The 22,475-nt window shown below is 40.7% G+C and overlaps 3 protein-coding genes across 6 annotated transcripts in view; all 3 read right to left on the reverse strand.

The window, feature by feature from the left end:
• The window catches only part of LOC103372696 (histone-lysine N-methyltransferase SMYD1-like), a 21,130-nt gene extending 18,327 nt beyond the window's left edge, over positions 1-2,803 (reverse strand). The window contains exons 1-2 of the mRNA XM_008302401.1: positions 2,682-2,803; positions 932-1,088 (exon numbers count right to left, since the gene is read on the reverse strand). Of these exons, the coding sequence (XP_008300623.1) occupies positions 932-1,088; positions 2,682-2,803 (279 nt within the window). The remainder of the gene's footprint in view (positions 1-931; positions 1,089-2,681) is intronic.
• Positions 2,804-4,078: 1,275 nt separating this feature from the next.
• On the reverse strand, positions 4,079-9,689 carry LOC103372688 (sepiapterin reductase). Its single transcript, XM_008302389.1, has 3 exons — positions 9,344-9,689; positions 7,846-8,136; positions 4,079-7,243 (listed from the first exon to the last, which is right to left on the reverse strand). The coding sequence occupies exons 1-3, from the start codon at positions 9,663-9,665 to the stop codon at positions 7,053-7,055; spliced, it is 804 nt and encodes a 267-aa protein (XP_008300611.1). The 5' UTR covers positions 9,666-9,689; the 3' UTR covers positions 4,079-7,052.
• An 8,678-nt stretch (positions 9,690-18,367) lies between these two features.
• Positions 18,368-22,475, reverse strand: part of LOC103372689 (excitatory amino acid transporter 1-like) — a 14,799-nt gene continuing 10,691 nt past the window's right edge. For 3 of the 4 annotated variants that reach the window (XM_008302391.1, XM_008302393.1, XM_008302390.1), the window contains 3 exons: positions 20,975-21,169; positions 20,741-20,875; positions 18,368-18,991 (listed from right to left, as the gene is read on the reverse strand). In XM_008302391.1, coding sequence (XP_008300613.1) covers positions 18,781-18,991; positions 20,741-20,875; positions 20,975-21,169 — 541 coding nt within the window. In that variant the 3' untranslated portion in view covers positions 18,368-18,780. The remainder of the gene's footprint in view (positions 18,992-20,740; positions 20,876-20,974; positions 21,170-22,475) is intronic. The other variant, XM_008302392.1, reaches the window with a different exon arrangement.

Below are 22,475 nucleotides of genomic sequence, written 5' to 3' on the forward strand. Positions count from 1 at the left end.
AACAAAAAGTCAGTGAGGAAAACAAGGGTGAGTGTTTGATCTGAAATACTTGACAGTGTACTAAGACAGAACTCTCCCACTATGTTGTTTCCTCCATGCCTGTGATGCACACCCACCTCCTTCCAAAACTGCCATGACCCTGCACCAATGCAGACTCGCTATTTAAGGGTTTGTCTTTCCACTTGCACTCACATAGCAGTCGGTTTGGGACAGCCCTGAATATGTGCAAACGCGCAAACAGAGGGGTAGTGCATAGGGTTCATGTGTAGGGGGTGGTTTGGATTTCAGCGTGGTAGTAAACTCAAAAATGTCTTTTGGGCAGTATGACAAAGTTAGAATGCCATAAATTATATATAAAAGAGAAAACAACAATGTGGACTTTCTTTGATAATTATTTTAACAAAAATGAAAAACACAAACAAACTTGGAATCAGTATGAACATTTTTTTTCCACAAGTGCCCACTTGTGTCATTAATGGTGAAAAAAGAAGGTTCTCCATGTTAGATTATTTACAGGCCCATTCTACATTTTTACAACCTCTACAAATTTGATGTTTTTACAGTATTACACACAATACGTTCAACGACCGCCAGAAAGGTTTTACTTTTCCTGATTCTGATAAATGCCACCATAACACATAACATAAACTTCACAGACATTTTCTTCTGTCAGTAAACCCAGATTTGCCAATGTGATTGCACAGAACCTATTTGTCAGCCTTGGGCTACTGTTTGGATGCTGACTTCAAACACAAACTTGCATTGTGTGGTTGAACCCACAAGTATCAGCAGACAGCAGGGTGACTCTAGTTGTAAACAGTTTATTCAGTGAGTTCAGCCTGTCTGGTAGGATAGTAAACAGACTTGTTAATGCCACTAATGTGTGTTGGAATCAACAGCTTAAAACTCAAACACATTAGTCCTGTGTCACTTGAAGCTCTTCTCTCTCTGTAGTTTTGGACAGCTCCTGGCTGACATTGGGCAGATCCTCTTGGTGCATGCCTGCTGTGTTGGACCCATTCGGTGAGCCAACATTCTGGAGCTCCTCGCTCTTATAAGGCTCTGACACTATGCTACCAGATCTGTGTCTGGCATTTGAGCATATAACCAGGCTACACCCAGCTTTAACATCCACACAACAACTATTTAGAGAAAAGGCCAGAACATCATGTGCACTGCTGTAAAAAGTTGCAATGCCTTTAGTGAAATGGTACATATGAGAGGATAAAATGAGCATTAGATCATGTTAAATGTTGGAGCATCTTACATGAATAGAATTAGGATAAGTCACATGCTAGTTACAATTATACAGCATGATATAGCATCCTAATCCAAGCCATAGAAATTGTTAAGCTACCACTAAAATACTGTGTTGACTGGAAATTACACATCTGAGCAGACAACAACAATAGTTCCTCAAGACTCCACTCTTGGGCCTCTTCTGTCCAACATCATCAGAATTTTCTTAGCTCAAAATAATGATTGGACTTTCCAGATGATACACAGATATAAGAATGTCACCAGAAATGCAGTTGCTCAGTAAGTGTAATGAATAAATCACCACTTTCCTCCAGTTAAAGGGACAAGTGAACACTTTTGGAAAGTACATCTCTTATTTTGCAAAGAATAGGTTGAATAGATTAATGTAATTTGTGTCTGTGTAGTAAATATGAAGGTAAAGCCTGTAGTAGCTAAGCTAAGCTTAGCACACTGTAAACACTGGAAGCAGGGAAACAGCTTTATGTAACTTTCCATAACCACAGTGGGTCATTTTCACACTGTGTTTGTATACTTCTGGACTTTGGAGCCAGACTGCTGTGACCCTCCTCCAGTGTTTATTATCAGCCAAGTTGCTCCAACTCCAGCTCCACAGATAACCCACAAGAGAAGTGTATTACTTTACACAATAATCAAACAGTAATTAGTTTTGGTGGCAAAGAAAGAACATGTAAAATCAATGTTCTTTTTGATTTCCTAATATTAAAGATCACAAATCAACAGAAACACTGCTGTAGTTTTGAACATTTGCATTAAATCTTTCAAATCAGGAAGCTGTGACTTGTTTAAAACTTTCCTGTTCCAGTCCTCACCATGACCTGCTAAGTAACCCACATCTGACTTTGATGCTGTATTATGAAGCATCTTAACCTCTCAAACTATCTGAGACAGATCTGTTTTCAGAGTCAAAGCTAAACACAGAATCAGTGTTCAGATTTCCGACATAGCTGAAACAAATTGCTACTGATTGTGAGTTTTTATTCCACATATAAAATATTGTTTTGGTTAAAAGGTGCTACACCCACAAAACTTTAAACATAGCTTTACCATCTGTTTCAAGTGTGATGTGTAAATGTGACCACATGTGAGGTCAAGTGATACTAATGAGAAATTAATCTGAAAGCTTGCAAGAATCAGTGCTATTGCAATCATCCCTTTGGTAAGCCTCCGTGCATTTGAAAACTGAATCCAGAAGTATGTCATGCTCAAGTTCACATGACACCTTGACAGCTTTCTCAATGCTGACATCATGAGAATTTGGGAATCTGGAAATGAGGTCACAGTCCTCCTGTCCTTAACACACTGGTGGCGGTGAGGCCTACAAAAGTCAGCTCAATGAGAACAGATCAGTCCTTCTACCTGTCTATCTAGTTAAAAAACTACAACAACCAGAGGACTCTTACCTGTCGAAGACCACAGCAGAGAAACTGGGCTCTGCGAAGATCACATCCCCAGTGTTGAGCTCTTTGGTGGCCCTCAGGCCTCGACCTTTCTTCCCAGCATCAAACAGCACAGCACTGTCCATTCTCCCTACAGTCATTGTAATGGCTGAACAAAACACAGGAGACAGAGAAGAAGAAGAAAGCGGCTGAGGGTGGGACGGGCTGAGAGAGTGGAGGGTTCTCAAAAAAATCTCACCAGCATTCAGGAGCACTTGCCCCTCTTGCCTTAGCCCGACCCCTGCAACAGCCAAAAATAAATTCGCCCCCTCTAGGGGTTGTACCACCTCCCCAGAGTGGGAAGGTGGTGTACAGTGGGAGAGGAGAGAGGGCTGGGGGAGAGAAAGGGGCGGTGCAGAGGTAAGAGGTAGTCTAAGGATGTCATAGTGGGTGTCGTCCCCTTGTTTGGGTTGGTTCCTGCAGAGGTATTTTGGTCCAGGGCAGCTGTGACTGTCTGTCAAAGACACATGACAGGAAACAGAGCTGCAAAAACACACTCTCTGTGCTCTATCTTTACAAGTACAGTGAAGGTACAGTCGTCCTCAAATGTACTCTTCCATTAAAGAAAAGGCAAAATTCACATTAGTCACTCAAAAAAAGTAATAATAAATAAAAATAGAATTGTTGTTGAAAAGAATGATTTTAAAAAGACAAAAAAACTGTCCTGGACAAATTAGAGCACTTTGCTAATGAGTATTTGACGAGTGGGTCCAAATACCTGTCAACAGGTGCAGAAGTCTGATTGAGAGTTACAGAAAACACTTGATTGCAGTTATTGGCTCAAAGGGCTGTTCAACAAAGCATTACTTTACGGGTTCCATCATGCTTGTTTGTTTGTTTGTTTTTAATATTTCTGTTGAACCACAAGTCAAAAGCAATGTCATGATTTTCATGAATTTTTTATTTATTATTACTTTTTGCCGTGGTTGAATATCTGTCAAACATCTAAACGACTGATCAGATTGATGTACATTTGCTGTGGATGTTTATGGATTTCAAGAATCCTACAAATTTTATTGATACCTAAGAAGTTACTCAGATTATATGTAAATACACATTCATATAAAGTCATGAACAAGAGTTAATATACATTTGTAAAGACCATGTATGTCCTGGCAGTCTTGAGTTTCTAGTGACTCCTACAATTCAGAATTTTCTATGATGGAATCATGAAAACATGCATTTTTATTACAAAAAGCAATTATGCATTTTGTTTTTTTTTCATAGATTTACTATAGGTTTTCTGGAAGTATGAAAAAAACTGCATAGAAAAGTATTTCTGTTGGTATTTTGTTATAAAGTGGGACCATTATGTGATCAACATTAAAAATAGGCAAAGAAGAAACAAATAATATACACAGTGTTGTTCTCATTTATTTATTTCTGTAATATATAGGCAGCATCACGTTTACAAAACTGATTTGGATATTAGCCTGAGGTAAGCACATACAAAGCCACGACTCTTATTAAACATTTACATAAAATTATTAAACCAAATATTGAGGAATGTGTGAGAAAAAGTATCTGAGTGTAACAGACGATGTGGAACATTTTTCCATTCCATACTGAAATGGTCAGGATTAGAAGTAGTAGTATCAATCACTGTTTACTCATCTAAATATTCATAGAACACTTCCTCTAATTACCAGATATCACAAAGAAATGAAAGGCTCAGGATACAACAACTAAAATATCAAAGGACATCACCTGAACATGTAAACACAGAGAAAGCGTAAAGCTTCGATTGTATCCTTCCTGAGACATACAACGGCAGGTAGTTGCTGCTATTAAGGCCAATTCATGGTTTCCATATCCATGTGTCACCAACGGTACACATGGCATCAGTTTTACCATCCACTTAAGTCCACAAGACAAACAGTGTTTAAAACTTATAACTGTTATGTGGAGAGATTGTAGGAAGAAACTCACCATCATCCACACCTTTCTAATTCATCATGTAAAGCTGGACTTTGGAGGTGCTATGATTTGTACATACGTTCCTTTGATGATGCACAAACACAGCAGGAAGTCCTGAATAGAGCTAAAGTGAAAGGAAGTGCCTACATATCTGCCTTTAAAGTCAAAGTCTGCTACTACTTTTCTTGGCCACGAAAGTCTGCTGAGAAGACTAATTTCTTAGTTTTGGTTTACAATATAATCTTTATTTGGTTTGCTTCTGGTTTCTTGTTTACAGGTTTAGTTTTTTTTAATCTACATTTTAGAACTTATATTCTAGTTTCTGTTTTACAGTTTTGATATCTCATACAAGCCTTCACTGTTCATGGCAGTCTAGTGGTAATGTTTCTTGCCTGGGGTCTTTGCTGCATGCCTCACACTTTTTCTCTCCCTCTACTTCCTGTCTGTAGCTCGAAGAAGACCTTTTACAGGCTTTTGCAGCTGCAGGACAAGGAAACGAAATGCTGTTTCAGAGATGTTCATAAGAAAGGGGCACACTTAATCAAATGAAATGCTAGCATTAGTGCCCGTGGGATGTTAAAATATCACAAATACCCTTCTCCTGTTAATTCTATATTTAAAAAGGGATTAACGGCACCAACACTTGGTCATGCTACATTGGAAAGAGAGGTCTGTATGGTTATATCCATTGATTATCTATACACCGCTTAATCCTCACTTGGGTTGTGGGGGGCTGGAGTCTATCCCTCAGACGTGACCCAAACATAACCAGGGTCACTTCTGGGTGCTTCCATCTTGTGGTGGTGATATCATTTGAAATCAGAATCTGTACAGTCGTGACAGAGGGACAACTGGCTGGTTGCAATAAAACACAGACTGTATATTAAAGATGGACGTAGCGACATTGAATCAGCCATTGCTTTGTGGACTACTTTTTTGAAGCCTTGAGTTTGGAATAAGGTAATAGACGAGGGATGGAGCTAGGCCAGAACTTGAAGACAAGTTCTTTTTAGGACCTTCCCTAAAACATACCCTGTTTAATTGTTTATTTCACTCTAAATGGGACCATCATGGACAAAGTGAACATCATGCTCTATTCAAAAGGTCTTGAAACTAACACCTGAGACCGGAATTTTTTTTTTTAAAGGGTTATTAAGGTAAAAAATTAAGTGAGAAGTAGGACAATTTTCTCAGAGACTTACATACATTCTGACTTCTTTTTGCACCTGAAGGAGCTGCTCCCTGCTGGCTGTTAAAAAGAATGCAGGTTTATATTTCCTTCACTTTTTAGACAAGCCAGCTACATCCATTTTTTATAAACAGTTTGTAGAACATAAACCCTGGCCCCTCCATGTCTGCAGATGGGACATGGGCCAAATTTTGAAAAGAAAATCTAAGTTCACCTAAAATACAATTTTCTTAAATGCGTTTTCTGGTATTTCCCATTTTTGTACAGTGAGAGGAAGTGTTGATGCATCATCTATCTTTATAAACAGTCCATTGTGCATGTGGTGACTGTACGGATATCGGCCTGAGATAATGCTAGATTCACATTATTATCCCAGTTTGGCCCTGGCCATACAATGAGTAAACTTTAATTGAGGAATGTTTAAGAGGAATCAATTATTGTTTTGGCCAATAACTCATCTTGTTTGTTGAAACTAATCCCAGATTTAAATGAATGTAAATGTGCAACTTTGACTCTGATGCATCCACCTCTTTCTACTTGTAGTCACAACTCTGTGGCCTCCAATGTCCACTGCAGTACAAAGTGAGTACTTTCACAGTGCATATGCTGCATAGTCAGCATACCTGATTAGTTACACATCATATGTAACAGCTTGGGATAAAGGATCAGTATTGTTGGAATTAAAAGTGCTCTTCGTGTTTGCGTTATCTATCAATATTAAAAGTTCTACAGCAAGCTTTTCACTTTTATTGTAAATGTATACTCAAAGCTAGATGTCGGATAGAGCTGATGAAGAAAGTTATTCTTTTGATGATGAACAAAGTCATTCTCTTTTCTTTTGATAGTCACCAGGCCTTTGATTCCACCCCCGGTTGTCATGTGTTCCCCTACCTCCTGTCACAGACCCCCGATTCCACAACCTGTTGTTCATTGTCCTCTAACCTCCTGTCATTTGATCAGCAAAGGTATACTAACTAACCACCATTCGCGTCTGTATTAACATACAGGCCCTCCCTACCCACTGACCCCCAGAACATCTGCAGTGTCACACATTTTATAGGGTATTATAAAATGTGTGACACTGCAGATGTTCTGGGTCGGTTTACCATCACAGACTCAGGCTCTGTGTTGGTAAGCCCACTGTATACCGGAATACCGATAAACACCCACTACAGCAAACTTCACATGAGGACTACGGGTACATTTCTTTAACAGAGCCCACACATAGTCTACACATCATAGACGTCAATGTGAGCTCCTGATGTGTAGTTGTCCTCCAGCAGCAGTTTCATCAGCTTGGCACAGGACGCCTCACAGGTGAGCAGCTGGCCCTGATCAAACATGTCGACAAAAGACTTCCTGATGCTGGGATCAGCTGTGTTCGTTCTGGCCTCCACTTGCATGGCTGTGTCCAGAGGGCCTGGTTCAATATAGAGAGCAGACAAAAAGATAACTATGGCTGCAGTGTTTGTATGTTTAGGAGTTTCTGATAGAAATGAAAAATGCAAAACAAAACAAACCATCTATATATGCAGCTTCAGTCTGAAAGAGAAAAGTGTTACTAATTCTATTTCATTTGCAAAATACATTTTGAGTGACCAGCAACCTCTTTATAGCTTTTATTCATGCATATTTTCTAATTAATGTAACTAGTAACTTTTTATTTGATAACTATTTGTTTTTGTCTAATTAAAAAATTGTTTAACTGAACCACAGTAAGATTTACTTATAAGAGTATCTGTGACCTTATGCATGGCTCTTTATGCCCTCCATACTCACATAGTCAACTTTCAGAAGCTTTTGAAAGCATTTTTCCAGCTAATTCCCTTTTGTGCGTCAGGCTGCTATGATTTCAAAAAGGTAGCAACAACTTTTAGGTGCAAAAAATATGAAATAATGCTACTAATGTAAAAACTGGCATTACTGGTCAACGCAAAACCAATATCACTGCTCCTTTAGGCACAAGTTTTAGCTCCTCTGACCCAGATTCAATATAAGTAGCACCAACACTCTGTTCCCCACCTGGAGAGTAGTTGAGCACCCGGATGTCTGGCTCCTCTTCTGCCAGCACCTTGAACATCATCTCTCGGGCGGCCTTACCAGTGCAGTACAGCACCCAGGAGCGGAAAGGTTGCAGGGCACACAGTGAAGTGACATTAACCACGGTGCGACGCAGACCTGGACGCTGTGGAAAGGCCTGCAGCACCCTGGCGGTGAGGCACAGGGAGGAGCTGACGTTCAGGGACAAGTAGGAGTCCACTTCAGCCATGTTAGTGAAACTTGTAACGCAGCGGGACACGTCACCCAGAGAGGCTGGAAGGAGCAGAAAGGCAGGTGTCACATCTGCACTGCATGTTTTCATCAACTGGTGGGGCGGTAACAAGGAGACATCACCAGCACCAGAGTTAAACCCATCTATCCATCTAACCTTCCATCCATTATCTATACACTGCTTAATCCTCACTAGGGTCATGGGGGGCTGGAGTCTATCCCAGGTGAAGGCAGGGGACACCCTGGACAGGTCACCAGTCTATCACAGGGCTACACTTAGAGACAGACAACCAAGCACACTCACATTCACACCTACGGACAATTTAGAATCACCAAATTAACCTCAACATGTTTTTGGACTGTGGGAGGAAGCTGGAGAACCCGGAGAGAACCCACGCTGCACGGGGAGAACAGAGTTAAATCATGATGAATTATTTAAGATAAAAATTCCTCTTATGATATCTATCCATAGTATTTCTGGGTTTTCCACATCAAAAGGTCAACTGCACTTCATATGCATTTGAGAACTGCATTTTATAAAAGTCATAGGCACCGTACTTTCTGACAGTGACCATGTCAGTCTAGATCAGGGGTGTCCAATCCTGGTCCTGGAGGGCCACAGTCCTGCATGTTTTAGATGTTTCAATCTTCCAACACACCTGATTCAAATGATCAGCTCATCATCAAACTCTACAGAAGCCTGATAACATCCTGATCATTTGAATCCGGTGTGTTGGAAGAGGGACACATCTAAAACATGCAGGGCCGTGGCCCTCCAGGACCAAGACTGAACACCCCTGGTCTAGGTAATCCACAGACTTTACGATCAGTCCCCCTCAAACTATATTAGAGACAGATATAGTGCTGTCCATTTCTTTTTTTTTTTTATGCAATTTTTCAGCTGTGGGATAGCAACACTATACAACATGAATGTCATGTAAAATACTCCCATAGTCCCAGATTAGAGATGTAAGTTCAGTAATAGCATTTTAGCAGGATATTAGTAGTTATCCTTTAATTAAAAATAATAATAATGATAATAATAATAGTAATAATAATGATAACAATAATAAGAACTTTCTATATAGTATACATAGTAACTTTATATATACTTTATATAGCACCTTTCAGCAAGTTGCTTTGACAGTAAAAAGGTACAATACAGAGATAATCAAGGAAGGCTTAAGAACTAAAAACAAGTGAGGTAAATGTACTTGAGTTCACTGAACCTGCTGCCAACAGCTCTTACCGGCGTTGTTGATCAGCATCAGGTGATCTATGCCTTCACCAAAAGCTTCTTCAGATGTTCTGACGACGTTTTGTAGTCCCTCCATCTGAGCCATGTCTGCCACCACAGTCTCCACTCTCAGACCCGCCATGCCCGCCTCCGACTCAGTCAGCTCCGTCTGCAGAGTCCGCAGCTCGTTCCCGGAGCGAGCCGTCAGAACGAGCACCGAGCCGGGCTTCACCAACACCGACATCTCCCTGGCTACAGTCCGGCCAAAGCCTCTGGAGGCCCCGGTGATGATGCACAACACCCGGCCGAGGTTGCCAGAGAGAACGGAGGACATGATGCAGACACACAGAGCAGCGGATCACTGACTACAGATGCTCTGAGTCGTTCAGCCTTTATTCCTGCCTCTTCTTCTGAGGATTTATTCGGGACCGTGAAACCTGTTGCGTGTCGCCATCTCCCGGTTTTCCTCCCTCCTAACATCACATGACTGGATATTGAGCATCTCTCCCTCCGGGGAAAACATCACAAATAAGCCCCTACACTGTAAAACACCGTCAGGGACATTAATCAGCTCAATGTTGATGATAATTAATTACAGACAGTATTTTAATACTTCATGGGATGATAGAAGCATGTTGAATGATGACTGAATGCTTGTTCAGTGCTCACTGTTTTACAGTTTTAATGATGTTATTAATGCTGCCTTCCTCTTACAGCTGCTGGTTCTGCCATAGTTTACTCAGAACCTTTATGGACCTCAGTCATCAGTTGTTCCTCCTGTGACGAGTCCAAACTATATTTTCCTTCACAATGTGTTCTCATAGTTAGTCTTTTCATTGTGATACTGTTTTGTAATGTTGAGACATTTAGTACGTCCATAGTCAAGTTCTAGTGATCAAATAAAAACACATTTTGACCAACTGTCTTCTCTTTTTTAAAGGTGCACACAACAATGAGGGAGATCCTTCCCCATATTGAACACCAGTTGCTGCCTATTCTGTTGCTCAGCTTTGTAAAAGTGTGAAAAATAAAATATATTTTACCAGAGCAAAAAAAGTAAACTATGTACAGTTGATCAAATATATCAAAGCTATATACTTGTGCATTTTAATGTCTGACCCTGTGTGACGACCCCTCTGAGCCACTAGGTGTGTTTTTGCTTGCTTTTTGTCTGTGTCGCTTTCAGATTTCTATCAAGGCAGGTCGTCATCGAGGTGATTGACTGCACCTGGGTCCATGTAGTTAAATACACTCTCCTTCCCTCTGATTGTCTGTCACTCCACCTGCTTGCTTCTGTTATACATGCGGGCTATTGTGTTTTGCTTTGTGCACACACCCACACATCCACACAGACGTACACGACTGATTGCTGACTCTGACATGCGTTTGTCTTATTTGTAGAATAGAAATATGTTTTTGGCACTTCATCTGCTCTCCTGTTTATTGTTGCAGTCTTAGAGCTGGGCTGTAACACCCTCTGTGTCTCTTTTAGGAGGTAGTGAGATCAGAGATTCAGCAGTGGTGATCACAAGACTAATTTGCGCACGCGCCTGTGTGTGTATGTGTGTGTGTGTGTGTGTGTGTGTGTGTTGTATTAAATAAGTAGATATATTTGCCTCCAAAGTTGTCCCAGTGTTTCCCCCCTTTCCAACCTTTTAAACCGTCCTGGTTGAGATCCAGAGACCACAGAAGCCCCAGCACATGATTCTAGTAATGTTTTACCTGAATGACACAAAGTATGTTAATTACACAATTTGTCCAAATGCAAACCTTGGCGACCAAGTTATCAATATTGTTGTAATACGTTGTGTTTTGGGTATAGTAAACCTTTCAAACCTTAACTTGTCAGTGAAAAAGCATTATTTGGGTGGAATAAGCCTTTAATATTAGAGGTACCTGGACATGAAGTGGTACTTTCTGTGGAATAGTCCTGGAATAAACCTTTAAAATTATAAGTATTTGAGTGAAAACTTCCTTTAAAACAGTAAGTCATGCACTTTAGTGATCATCCATTGTGGTAGGTTGTCTAAACAAAAATGCTCTAAACATGGTGCCATACAAGAGGTGCGCTCCTATGAGTGTGGGTCCTAAGAGTGCAGCCTCCGGCTCTGCAGACACACACTGTTACTGCAACCAGTTAGGGTGGGGATGGTGGGAGGCGGGGTAAGTGGGATAGCAGATGGAGAGCAGCAATACAAACAGAACCATGAACATTTTGGAGATGGGTGGGGCTAGAAACTGCAGATCATAAGAGAAGGGTGTGTTGCAGAGCCGGAGGCTGCACTCACAGGGCCGCTTCTTCTTCCACAGCCACATGTTGAGAGCCTTTTTTTTTCAAGACAGCGCCACCTACCACAATGAATGATCTCCAAAAAACTAAAGGGCGATTTCTCTCAAAATATATTTAGAATTTTAAAGGTTGAGCCAAAGTACTGCTTTATGTGCAAGTACCTATAATTTTGATTTAATTAATTTATTTTTATTTTGTTTTCTCCCCATCCAAATAATGCTTTCTAACTAACAAGTTGAGGTTTGATAGGTTTATTCAACCCAAAATACGACTCATTACAATGATCATAATAACTTGGTTGCTAAGACTTGCATTTGGGCAAATCGTGTAAATAACTTACTTATTAACAGGTAAAATAATAATGGACTCTTCTGCTGTAGTCTTTGTGGTCTGTAGCAGTAGTATGAGTGTGTTCAGAGCTCTCAGGACCCACCGACAGGTCACTGCTGTTTGTGTCACCTGCTGAGTTGGATGCTAAAGAAAGCATTTGTTGCCGTGGTGGAAGACTGTCACGACGTGATTGTGAATCGTTTCATTTGTTTAACGTCATAAAACAAATTAACATTTGTTTATATTGTTTTATCATTGAACGTTATATAGCAGGTAAAGTTCGCCCTCCTCCGTTCACTCTCTTCTCTCTCTTTCTTCCCGTCACTCTCTGTCGACTCCCTTACCTTCATTATGTTCATTGAATTCACCTGTAGCTTGATTACGGGGCAGCGTTACCACTTTAGATGTGTGTGCGGGACTACTGCTCAGCTCAGGTGTTTCTGGAGCCTGGCTCTGTCCTGGCAGCAGCTGCTTGGCAGTGCTCTTTGCTCATGTGTGATCTGTGGGTTACCTTTGTTGTAGTACAGTAATTTTACCAATGGGTGCCACTGTTTCCTCTACTTAACACTGTTCTCTGTAACACGTTTTCATTAAGGTTTCAGCCTAACGTACAACAGGTTATGGGCCCAGATCGACGCTAAAGAAGCTGTCTTACAAAGTTTTGTGAGAAGTAAACAGTGTTGTGGATTTCGCAATGGATGAGAAGCTGTTTATAGACAAACTGCATGGACCAGAGAACTGGGCAATGTGGAAGTTTCAGATGGAGCACTTGCTAAAACCTAAAGGACTATGGGGTATGCTAACAGAGACGGACACACTAGCCACAGATGCTGACGTACAAGCTCAAGCAGAGTTTACCAAAGGGAGAGAGAAGCCATTGCCCATGTCAGTGCTTAATGTAAGTACACCCCAATTGTACCTGACATAGAAGCTGCCAGACTCCCAAAGAAGCGTGGACTACCCTGAAAGGTCATTTTGAGAGAGATACATTGGCAAATAAACTATTCCTAAAGAAAAAATATTTCCGATGTGAAATGAAGGAAGGAGATCGTTTAACTGAACATTTGAAACAAATGAAGGAGCTGACTGATCAGCTATCAGCAAAAGGAGCTGTCATTGAAGAAGAAGACCAAACTGTAACACTTTTGGGTAGTTTGCCACCAAGTTATGCTACTGCACTAGAAACAAAGATTGACAAGCTGACACTGCAGTTTTTTCAGCAAGCATTAATAAATGAAGAGCAAAAGCGAGTGAATGCTAATGAAAGCTACAGTGTTACTATGTCAGGTGGGGAATCAGCCACGTCGTCACAATTTCCTGGAAATTTGCAGGACAACTCCAGGTCCTCCAGAAAGATCAAACATGTGGCGATGTTACAAATGTGGGAAAGAAGGTCATATTAAACATGACTGTCCAAACTGGAAACATAAAGCCAAAAAGAAGACCCACAAGGCTCAAAGCATGATGTGTGACGCGGCAGAAAAAGAAAGTGCCTTTGTCACTAATCAGGCAGACCACAACAGACTGAATGGTTGACTGATTTGGGAGCATCAAAGCACATGACGTGATAAAGAAATTATTCAAGAATATCAGCAATTCACAAAAACACAGTGTGTGAAACTCTGTGATGGCAGGGTGGTTGACGCCCTAGAATAGGAAATGTCAACATGAAAAAGGTTTTCAAAATAAGTGATGTAAAAAATCTCACTATGTATGACGTGCTGTTCCAAAGCTGTCTGGGAACCTATTCTCATTGGGAGGAAATACAGCACAGTTCAGGAAGTCTCACTGCTACATACGCGTAAAAATGGAACTCTTTAAGGAATGGAAACACAAAGAGGTGATGGACTGTATCAGCTGAATGTTGAAAGAAGTTTACCTGTCTGTCATAGTGCATCAGTAGCAGTCAGTTTACGGCACCAGCGCCTGGGTCACACTACCAGGCTGAAGGAACTAAAAGGTCTGGTGAATGGAGTAGACCTCTCTACAGAAACAGAGATTCCCTTCTGTGAAGGATGTGTGGAAGGCAAGCTGTCTAAAAAGCCATACAAGCCAATTGGAGGAATCCATTCCAAACACAGAGTGAAGCTCATTCATAGTGACGTCTGTGGTCCCATGCAGACTGAATCTATAGATGGAGCAAAATATTTTGTGACTTTCACTGATGATTACTCCAGATGCTGCAAGTTCTACTTCCTGAAACAGAAAAATGAGGTGCTAAACACTGTGGTCTTGAAAAAAAGGCTCTCAATGTGCGGCTGTAGAAGAAGCATGCGGCCCAGAGAGTGCTGCCTCCAGCTCTGCAGACACATACTATTGGCGATCAAAAGCTCAATATGAAGCTCCAGATCATCTGCATAGAGAACAAACACAGGACCTCGGGGGAAACACAGAGTTAGTGATATGTAATGGTGTTATATAACTGTATGGAAGAAAGGAGAGTAGAGGACAGAAGCCCAGTACATCATGGGAATCCCCTAGCAGTCTAAACACATAGCGGCATAACTAAGGGACAAATCAAGTGATCCTGAACAGCTCTATCAGCTTTATCAAAATTTAATCATGACAAGTGAATCTTCTGTATACCTTCTAATTAAAGGAAATAACTTTTTTTGATGGGGTGGCTTTTCGTACCGACAACGGTGAAATTTCACTGAAGCAAAACCATAAAGCTCCTTTTGAATAAACATTTCTTGATCTTCAAAGAAACTGTCCATTTGACTTTGTGAAAACATTCCCATTTTAGCTTTACAAACCCCCGTTTGTTGTCACACAGACATAATTTTCTCAGTACTCTATCGTTGTGGACACTTCGACACACTAATCATGAAGCCCGCTCATTAGAATATCCAGGATATCGTCATAATTCCATCCTGGACCGAGGGTATAATAATAAACAGTCAAATAAAACGGGCAGCACTGTACCATGATAACACACTGTAGGACATTCTGGCCAAGAACAAAGGCCAGAATTGCAGGTTTAAATACACAGGGGCAGATTGGGACTTGGGAACAGTTAAAGGTGGTGGGTTGATGTAAATCTGAGTTCATTCAAAGTTTCTCTCATCCTTTGAGGAATCCGAGGTGACACTGTGTGCTGGACAAAGTGAGCAACATACTGTCATGGTTGTGCTTTGTATGGAACCAAAAGCACTGAGGCTAACGTAAAGGTTAAGGTTCATGGAAAGCTAGAGTAATGTGTCAGGGTAATGGGTGTGGGAGCTGGCTGGCTGGGGGAGCTGTAGGTTTGAGTAAGGGAAGCACATGCAGAACTTAGTGGCAAGAAACAAAACTCAAGCAAACAACAGAAGGAAGAATCGGCCGACACACCACCAGGCATGGTTAGCTGACAATCTGCCAAAGTTTGACTTGGGAACTGTTGTCTTGGTATTGTGTAGGGTGATCTGTGGATCTGCATCAGGTAGGCTTAATGACTGACAGCCAGAGGAGTGACTGATCCACAGCAGGGACAGAGCAGAGGGAGGAGGATGAGAAAGACTCACAAACCAGGGGGAAAAAAAAAACTCTGTACAGCCATCACAGCAGTCGCTGTGACATGTTTAAAACACAGACTAGAAACACAAGGGAAGGCAAACAACAACAAAAAGAATATATTATCGCCATGTTATCTCCCCTTTAAAATGTAATGTTAACCAGCTATCATTAACGAGCTGCCTTCATTTTCCTGGGAGATTTTAGATTCTGCGGCAGACTGACATGTGTTGTAAAAACAAAACGTATAGGAAGCCAATCTCAGCAGTGGTGGTTTAATTATTCTATCGCTGTTTAGTGTATTTAGTGTTTGGGTTGTTTGGGAATCTTTGCACATCTCTTACTGGCTGTTTTGTCCCATAAGGGTTTTTTTTTTCTTTTTCTTTTTTTGATATCTGCCTGACTTTCAAAACTTTTGCATTATCTCACAATAACTTTTGTGTTTTCTTGCAATACTTTTGCATTCCCTCTGATGCAGACAAGCAGTTTGTGCGTTGTTCCAATACATATTATTCCACTGCCAGTTGAAAAGGGATAATGTGATACTAATGCATTTACTACTCATCACTCATTTTAACAAGCCTTGCAGTCAGCCAACAGCCCCCAGTCACGGTGGCAGCTGTCATCCCGATCCGGCAGATATAGTGCATCCCTGCAGCAGTCAGTGAGACAGCTGCTGAACAAGCTCCTCTGCTTTTCTCTCTTAATGCAGTGGCATAGATTAGTATCTGAGCATCTATCACTGAATGTTGATGACTCTTTGTGGTCACAACCAGCAGCAGGATATAGGCTACACGACGTCATAGAAGACCGCAGCTCATACAGTTGTGGCTACAGAGAAAGTTAGTGCATCCTCAGCTGTGGCTGTAGCCAACATTGTGATTACCGCTGTGACATATTAGGTTTTAATGGCTAATGTCATGCACTAATAGTGAAACATTTTCAAACCAGGTTGGTATTGTGGCCCTCAGAGGGGATGAATCCATATTTACTACTAAAAACACAGTCTTTGGTTGACATTTCATCAACTTTTCACATCTCTAACATCAGTAAAGTGTGTGGCAGTAAGGCAAGCCAAGGTTCCTGTTTTCTGCTATTTCAACATGCCAAAATGGTGATGTGGACTCACTCATATGGCCACAAAACATGTATATCTATATACATATATTAAATATATTTTATGCGAAACATTAATAGTTGCTTCCCTGTTGTCTTAATGTTGATATTTACCAACATATGAGGCCTGTTTTACTGAATGTTACTTGACTTGAAATAAACACTGAGCATAAAAATGGATGATAAATTAACACATAGAATAAATCACTCTCTCTAAATTAAAACACATCATAGAAAGTGCAAAACAAACAAAAGAAAAGAATGCAAACTCAAAAGGAAACTCAAAAGTCATTTTAGTGTCTCTGTTGGTTTAAATGTCAAGTTTGCATTGTTTCATTCTAGTGGGAGCTACATGGTGATGGAACAGACAGAACAACTGGCACCCAACTGAAACATCATCAGATGGAAAACACCTGAACGAGGCAGCTGACCCACTTGGGTGCATAAACTTTGCCCTCACAGTCTGCTCCTCTTCATCCTTGTCAGTGGTAAATCCAGCCACCAGTTACCACCAAACAAAGACAGTGCAGCAACATTTTTCCAGAATTCTGTCTGAACTGACACAGACTGGCCCAGGAGCTAAAATGTTGTGTTTCGGACAGAGATGTGATGCAGCAATGTTCAGTAAGAGTAATATGTTTGTTTCTTAAATATTGAAGCATGCAGCTATCCTCTGTTAAACCCCCGATAAAATTATGAATTACATCAGTAAATGTGCATGATGTGGGTCCTTTAAATACAATTTCACAGAGTGAAATGCTGTTAGAAACACAATAATTGCACAGTGATAAGATCAGTCTTGCAGCCTGAGCTGTAGGAACCACTGCTGGAGTTAGTGTCGCTCGCTCATGTCTTCTGTTTTTGTTTTTGTTCTTTTTGTGTAGTTGGAAAGGGTTTTGGATGCCACACAATACTTGTTAGTAGATTCACTGTTAGTTTGGATCCGTGAGAAGAATAATGAATTATTGAAGACTTTTGTTCCATTCCACTTCATGCTTCAGCTTGTTAACGAGTATCTTGACAGCAGTTGTTGGAATAATGGAGGACATAGTTCATATATTAACTTTATCATCTGCATTTCCGCAGTCCTAGCTGCAGCTTATATGCCTAACCTTTACACTATCCGCCCATGGTAATGCTCTGTTATATGAACAATACCACCCTCAGTGTGTGCCCTGTGTATTCTGTAACCCACAGCAATTTATTTGATTGACCAGCACGCAAAATCAATGTTATGATACTTACGATGGGGCTTTCAGGTCAAAAAAGCTATAAAGGAGAAAAAAACTGCATACTCTGACATCTTACACAAAACTAGACAGACAGAAAAGGCGTTTTTCTGTTTATTTCACTGAATAAAAGAAACTAACACAGTTGTTTACACAAAAAAAGTTGTTGAATTTCAATATTCAATATCCGTTTCACACCTTCATAATGAATGCACAGACTTTAACACATATTAATCATCCAACATATTCACTCGGCTCATGTCTACAGTGAAAGAGCAGTTGGTAGAAAAAAATCTCACATGTCAAAATATGAAGGCGCACACACATGTGTATTGGCAGTCCTAGGTGTGTCAGAAAGAGTCTGAGTCTGTACCACTGAAACATAAAAATCACACAAGGTCTAATACTAATCGCATAATCAGTAATTAACCAGCTAATGTTGGGAAGATATAGAAATATAACTTTGTTGATAAAATTTGAATGTAAATTGAGTAAATCATGTCTTGGTGACAAAATGATTAAAGTTTGAGTCTATTTTTCTTAAGATATCCATGATGAGCAGTCCACTTTTAGTTCCTACTTGGTGGCCTTTGACATTCTGCAGTTTTTTCTTTCTTTTAGTTTTTTAAATCATCTACCCAGCATCACCTGTTACCTACCTTCACTTCAGCCTCTATATGAGTGAAGTTAAAATGGTCATTAAATTAGTAAACATAAAAAACAGAAACTACCAGTCCTATCTGAAATATATGACTGATGCATTTGTTTTAAAGAACATGATCTTTGTCAATTGGATTAAAAGATGATTATAAGAAAGCCATCACCTCTGAAACATGACAGTAAAGGAATGTTAATAAAGCCAAAGTGTGAAATAATTACAGTAAAATTATGGTTAACAACAATATTTCACATTTAGGTTCCTATTCCCAAAAACAGAACCAGCTGTAAATATTTGTATGTGTTCACAGATGTAGGTAAAGCTGAGGGTTGAGCTACATGTTCGATTCACTGTGAGCACGTTTGTCATTTTCAAAATCACTATCCTGGGAGATGAGCTTGTAAGGTTTCTTCCTCTCCTTCTCCTCCAACACAGAGTTTCCCATCTCCACGTCTTTGCTGCGGAGCTCGTGTCGAGACAGGAACTCCACAATGCCAGCTCCGATCGAATCCCCCAAAACATTGGTGGTGGTGCGCAGACGGTCCCTGCTCCCCGGCAAGAAATGGAGATTAAGGGTAAATGTGTAAGTGGTAAAGCAGGAAGTCTAGTTGTGACAGTAGTGTTTTTGACACTTTTGATGTTGATGTTTTTAAGGAGTTTGTTGTATGCAGTGGAAATGAGGTTAAGTCATAGTCAAACAAACAAAACCTACTCAATTTTCAGTAGGCATAGGCTATCATGTAGATGTTTGCTGCAAGTCTATTTTGTTTGGTGTGACTCTTCCTACTTGCCTCTGATTGACTAGTATTCATTGCACTTCAGTATCACTCCCCTATAGGGGGGAATAAACTCTGGCATGTCTATATTTCTTTAAACAAGTCAAAATCTTCACAGTAAAGCCAAAGACAGGATGCTGTGACAGTGTTCACTTAAAACATCCATCCATTATCTATACACCGCTGAATCCTCACTAGGGTCGTGGGGGGGCTGGAGTCTATCCCAGCTGACTTAGGGTGAAGGCAGGAGACACCCTGGACAGGTCACCAGTCTATCACAGGGCCACACTTAGAGACAGACAACCAAGCACACTCACATTCACACCTACGGACAATTTAGAATCACCAATTAACCTCAACATGTTTTTTGTACTGTGTAGGAGGAAGCCGGAGAACCCGGAGAGAACCCACGCTGCACTGGGAGAACATATAAACTCTACGCAGAAAGATCCCGGTGTCCTCACCGGAACGAGAACTGGCGACCTGCAAGGCAACGATGGTAACCACCGAGCCACCTTGCAGTTCAGTTAAAACAGTGACAGGGAAATTGTTTTAGTGGAACATTCACATGCAGGCAGGCGAGCACTGTCATTAAATTTGGATAATTGACAAAATAAACCAAAAAACTAGGAGCCTGCCTTGTTGTACAATTCAAACCTTTTCAGGATGTAGGTTGCTGCTCAGAGGTTGTTGTTTCTCATTCGTAAATGGGATTTTGATAACATGCCGATGGCAGAAGGGGAGAAGAAAGCCACATGATTTGTGCAGCAAATGGCAGACTTATACCTACAAACTACGTCCTTTGAGTCAGACCAATGTTTATTTATGAGAACTGGTGATTGGTTAGAATTAGATTAAACCCCGACCCCTACATGTGCCAAAGTGTTCGTGGGCAAGACACTGAACCCCCAGGTTGCTTTTGGTAGGTAATAACCTTGCATGGCAGCTCTATCATCATTGATGTGTGAATGTGTTGCACATTGTAAAGCATTTTGTCGAACCTTGCTACATTTAAAACGCCACTCTTTAAGTACTATTTACTACGACCATTCAGTCTGATGTTCTTGTCTCTTAAAACACTTTTAGAGGATCTAGGCCTTTAGACGTGAGACACTACACTTTCTTCTGTTCAGTGTGGAAAGTGCTCATGAATCAAGACGTCCATGCTAGTCAAAGGCGAGAAGGGTTTTTTCTTATTACCCCAGTTAGCTGAGTAATTTCTGGGAAGGGTATTCTAATTGAAATGATTAATTTGGGAAACCTAATTATGTTTCTATGTTAAAACTCATTGCAAAAATATTCAATACAAAAGGGAAGATGTAGAACAAGACTCCAGGGAAAAGGGAGAAGTGTGTCACTAGGTGGTAGTAGATGTGGAGCTGCTTTTGACCTTTAAAATGACAGAGATGATTCATGTACAGTTACAGCACTTGACAGAACACCATGCAACCCACTGAATGTGATTGGATGTTGTATTGGATTTTTGTACACATTTTCACCATACAGGAAGCTACTCACAGAAACCAGTCAACTGCGATGATGAGAGTGATGTCATCAGTAGGAAGTCCGACAGAGGTCAGCACTATCACCATGGTGACCAGGCCTGCCTGAGGGATGCCAGCAGCTCCAATACTGGCTGCAGTTGCAGTTATACTTAATTAAGGACAAACCCAAAGATGAGACAAAGTGTGTCACTGTGGGGATTATTTCATTTTTACAGGATAAGTTTTGACTATTTCTGTTAACTTTTACCTGATGGTGATGATCTGACCAAAGTTCATCTCCATGTTGTTGACCTGGGCGATAAAGATGGCTGCTAGCGCCTCATACAGGGCTGTTCCATCCATGTTGATGGTAGCACCCACAGGCAGCACGAAACGCGTGATCCGCTTATCAATTCTGTTGTTTTCCTCCAGACATTTAAAGGTGACAGGGAGAGTGGCAGAGCTGGAAGATGACAGGAATGGAATCAAAATGGTAAAAAAGCATTTAAAAAAACAACAACTGAGAAATGTGCTTAGTTCAGAAATAGTATATATGACATTGTATTCTACATCAATGACTCGAGTATTCTGATTAGTTCGTTTGTAGACATGTTTCGTAGCAGCAGCCACACTATGACAACTTCTGTGGACATGTCCCACTGTGTGATCTAGAACTTTGGACAGACGACCGGAGATTTTACCAAGCTTATCTCACATCTGCCAATTTATGCTTCAGACAAACCAAGATCACACAGTATGTGCGTAGGTGACTGAGTATTTAGATGTGTAATTAATTTTAATGACCTCAAAGTCCCCTCTGGTCATTTATTAAATCCATAAATCCATGCACTGTAAAACTAATATTGCAGTAACGCCGCAAAACATGGTTAAACTGGAAGCTGCTTCTAAAGAGGAATAATGATACAGAAAGCTCCACCCTGCAGGTTGACAGGATTGGTTCCTTATGTTTGTTATGTTGAAGACCCTGGAAGTCTGAGTCTGTTTTTCTGAGACAGTCACTTGACCAGTCCTGTGCAGTTTGCTTATTTCACTCATGATGGGTTTTCTAGCATATGACACCATATGGAAATGTGCTAAGACCCCCATCCTTCCAATTAGTAGCCCGAAGCCTTAACTGCTGAGCCATTCACTATCTACTACAGCTAAACAGCCTCCTTATTATGTCTAGGTGAAACATAGCCAGGGACTCAATTACATCCAGAGGCAACGTTTTGTTTTGAATGAGTGAAACACCACATTTTAAATGCCTCAGAGTCAAGAAGGTGGTTGTGGTAGACAGTGGGTGTACCCAGCACTTGACTCTCATACCAGAGACCTGGCACTTGGGTAAAGGTAAGGGAAAAATGGGGCTATCGTTTAGAGACAAATCTCTCTTTTCTGTATTAAAACAGACCACGATCTTACATTAATCTTAACCAAGGGCTGCAGTGTCTGTACAGTTCCATAAAACAAGTTGAATAATGCTATAGTCACTAAAATGATTAGAAGATGCGTTTTATTCATGTTGTTTGCTTGTCATCACTGTTGTAAACATTCCCTAATGAGTTTATGGCCTCAATCACTAGTTTCGAGTCTTCATTAACACAATGTGATTTAAATTACGTTGCCATTGAGAGTAAATTTGTTGACAAAATAGGAAATGCTTTATGTGACTGACAAGTTGCCGTCACAGCAGTCTGTCAATCGGTAGAGGTGCAGCAATGTTTCCACAGTACTGTGAACTTGTTTTCATTTTAGAATGCTAAACC

The sequence above is a fragment of the Stegastes partitus genome, unplaced genomic scaffold (assembly GCF_000690725.1).
Source record: "Stegastes partitus isolate 25-593 unplaced genomic scaffold, Stegastes_partitus-1.0.2 Scaffold1806, whole genome shotgun sequence".
Taxonomy (NCBI): Eukaryota; Metazoa; Chordata; class Actinopteri; family Pomacentridae; genus Stegastes; species Stegastes partitus.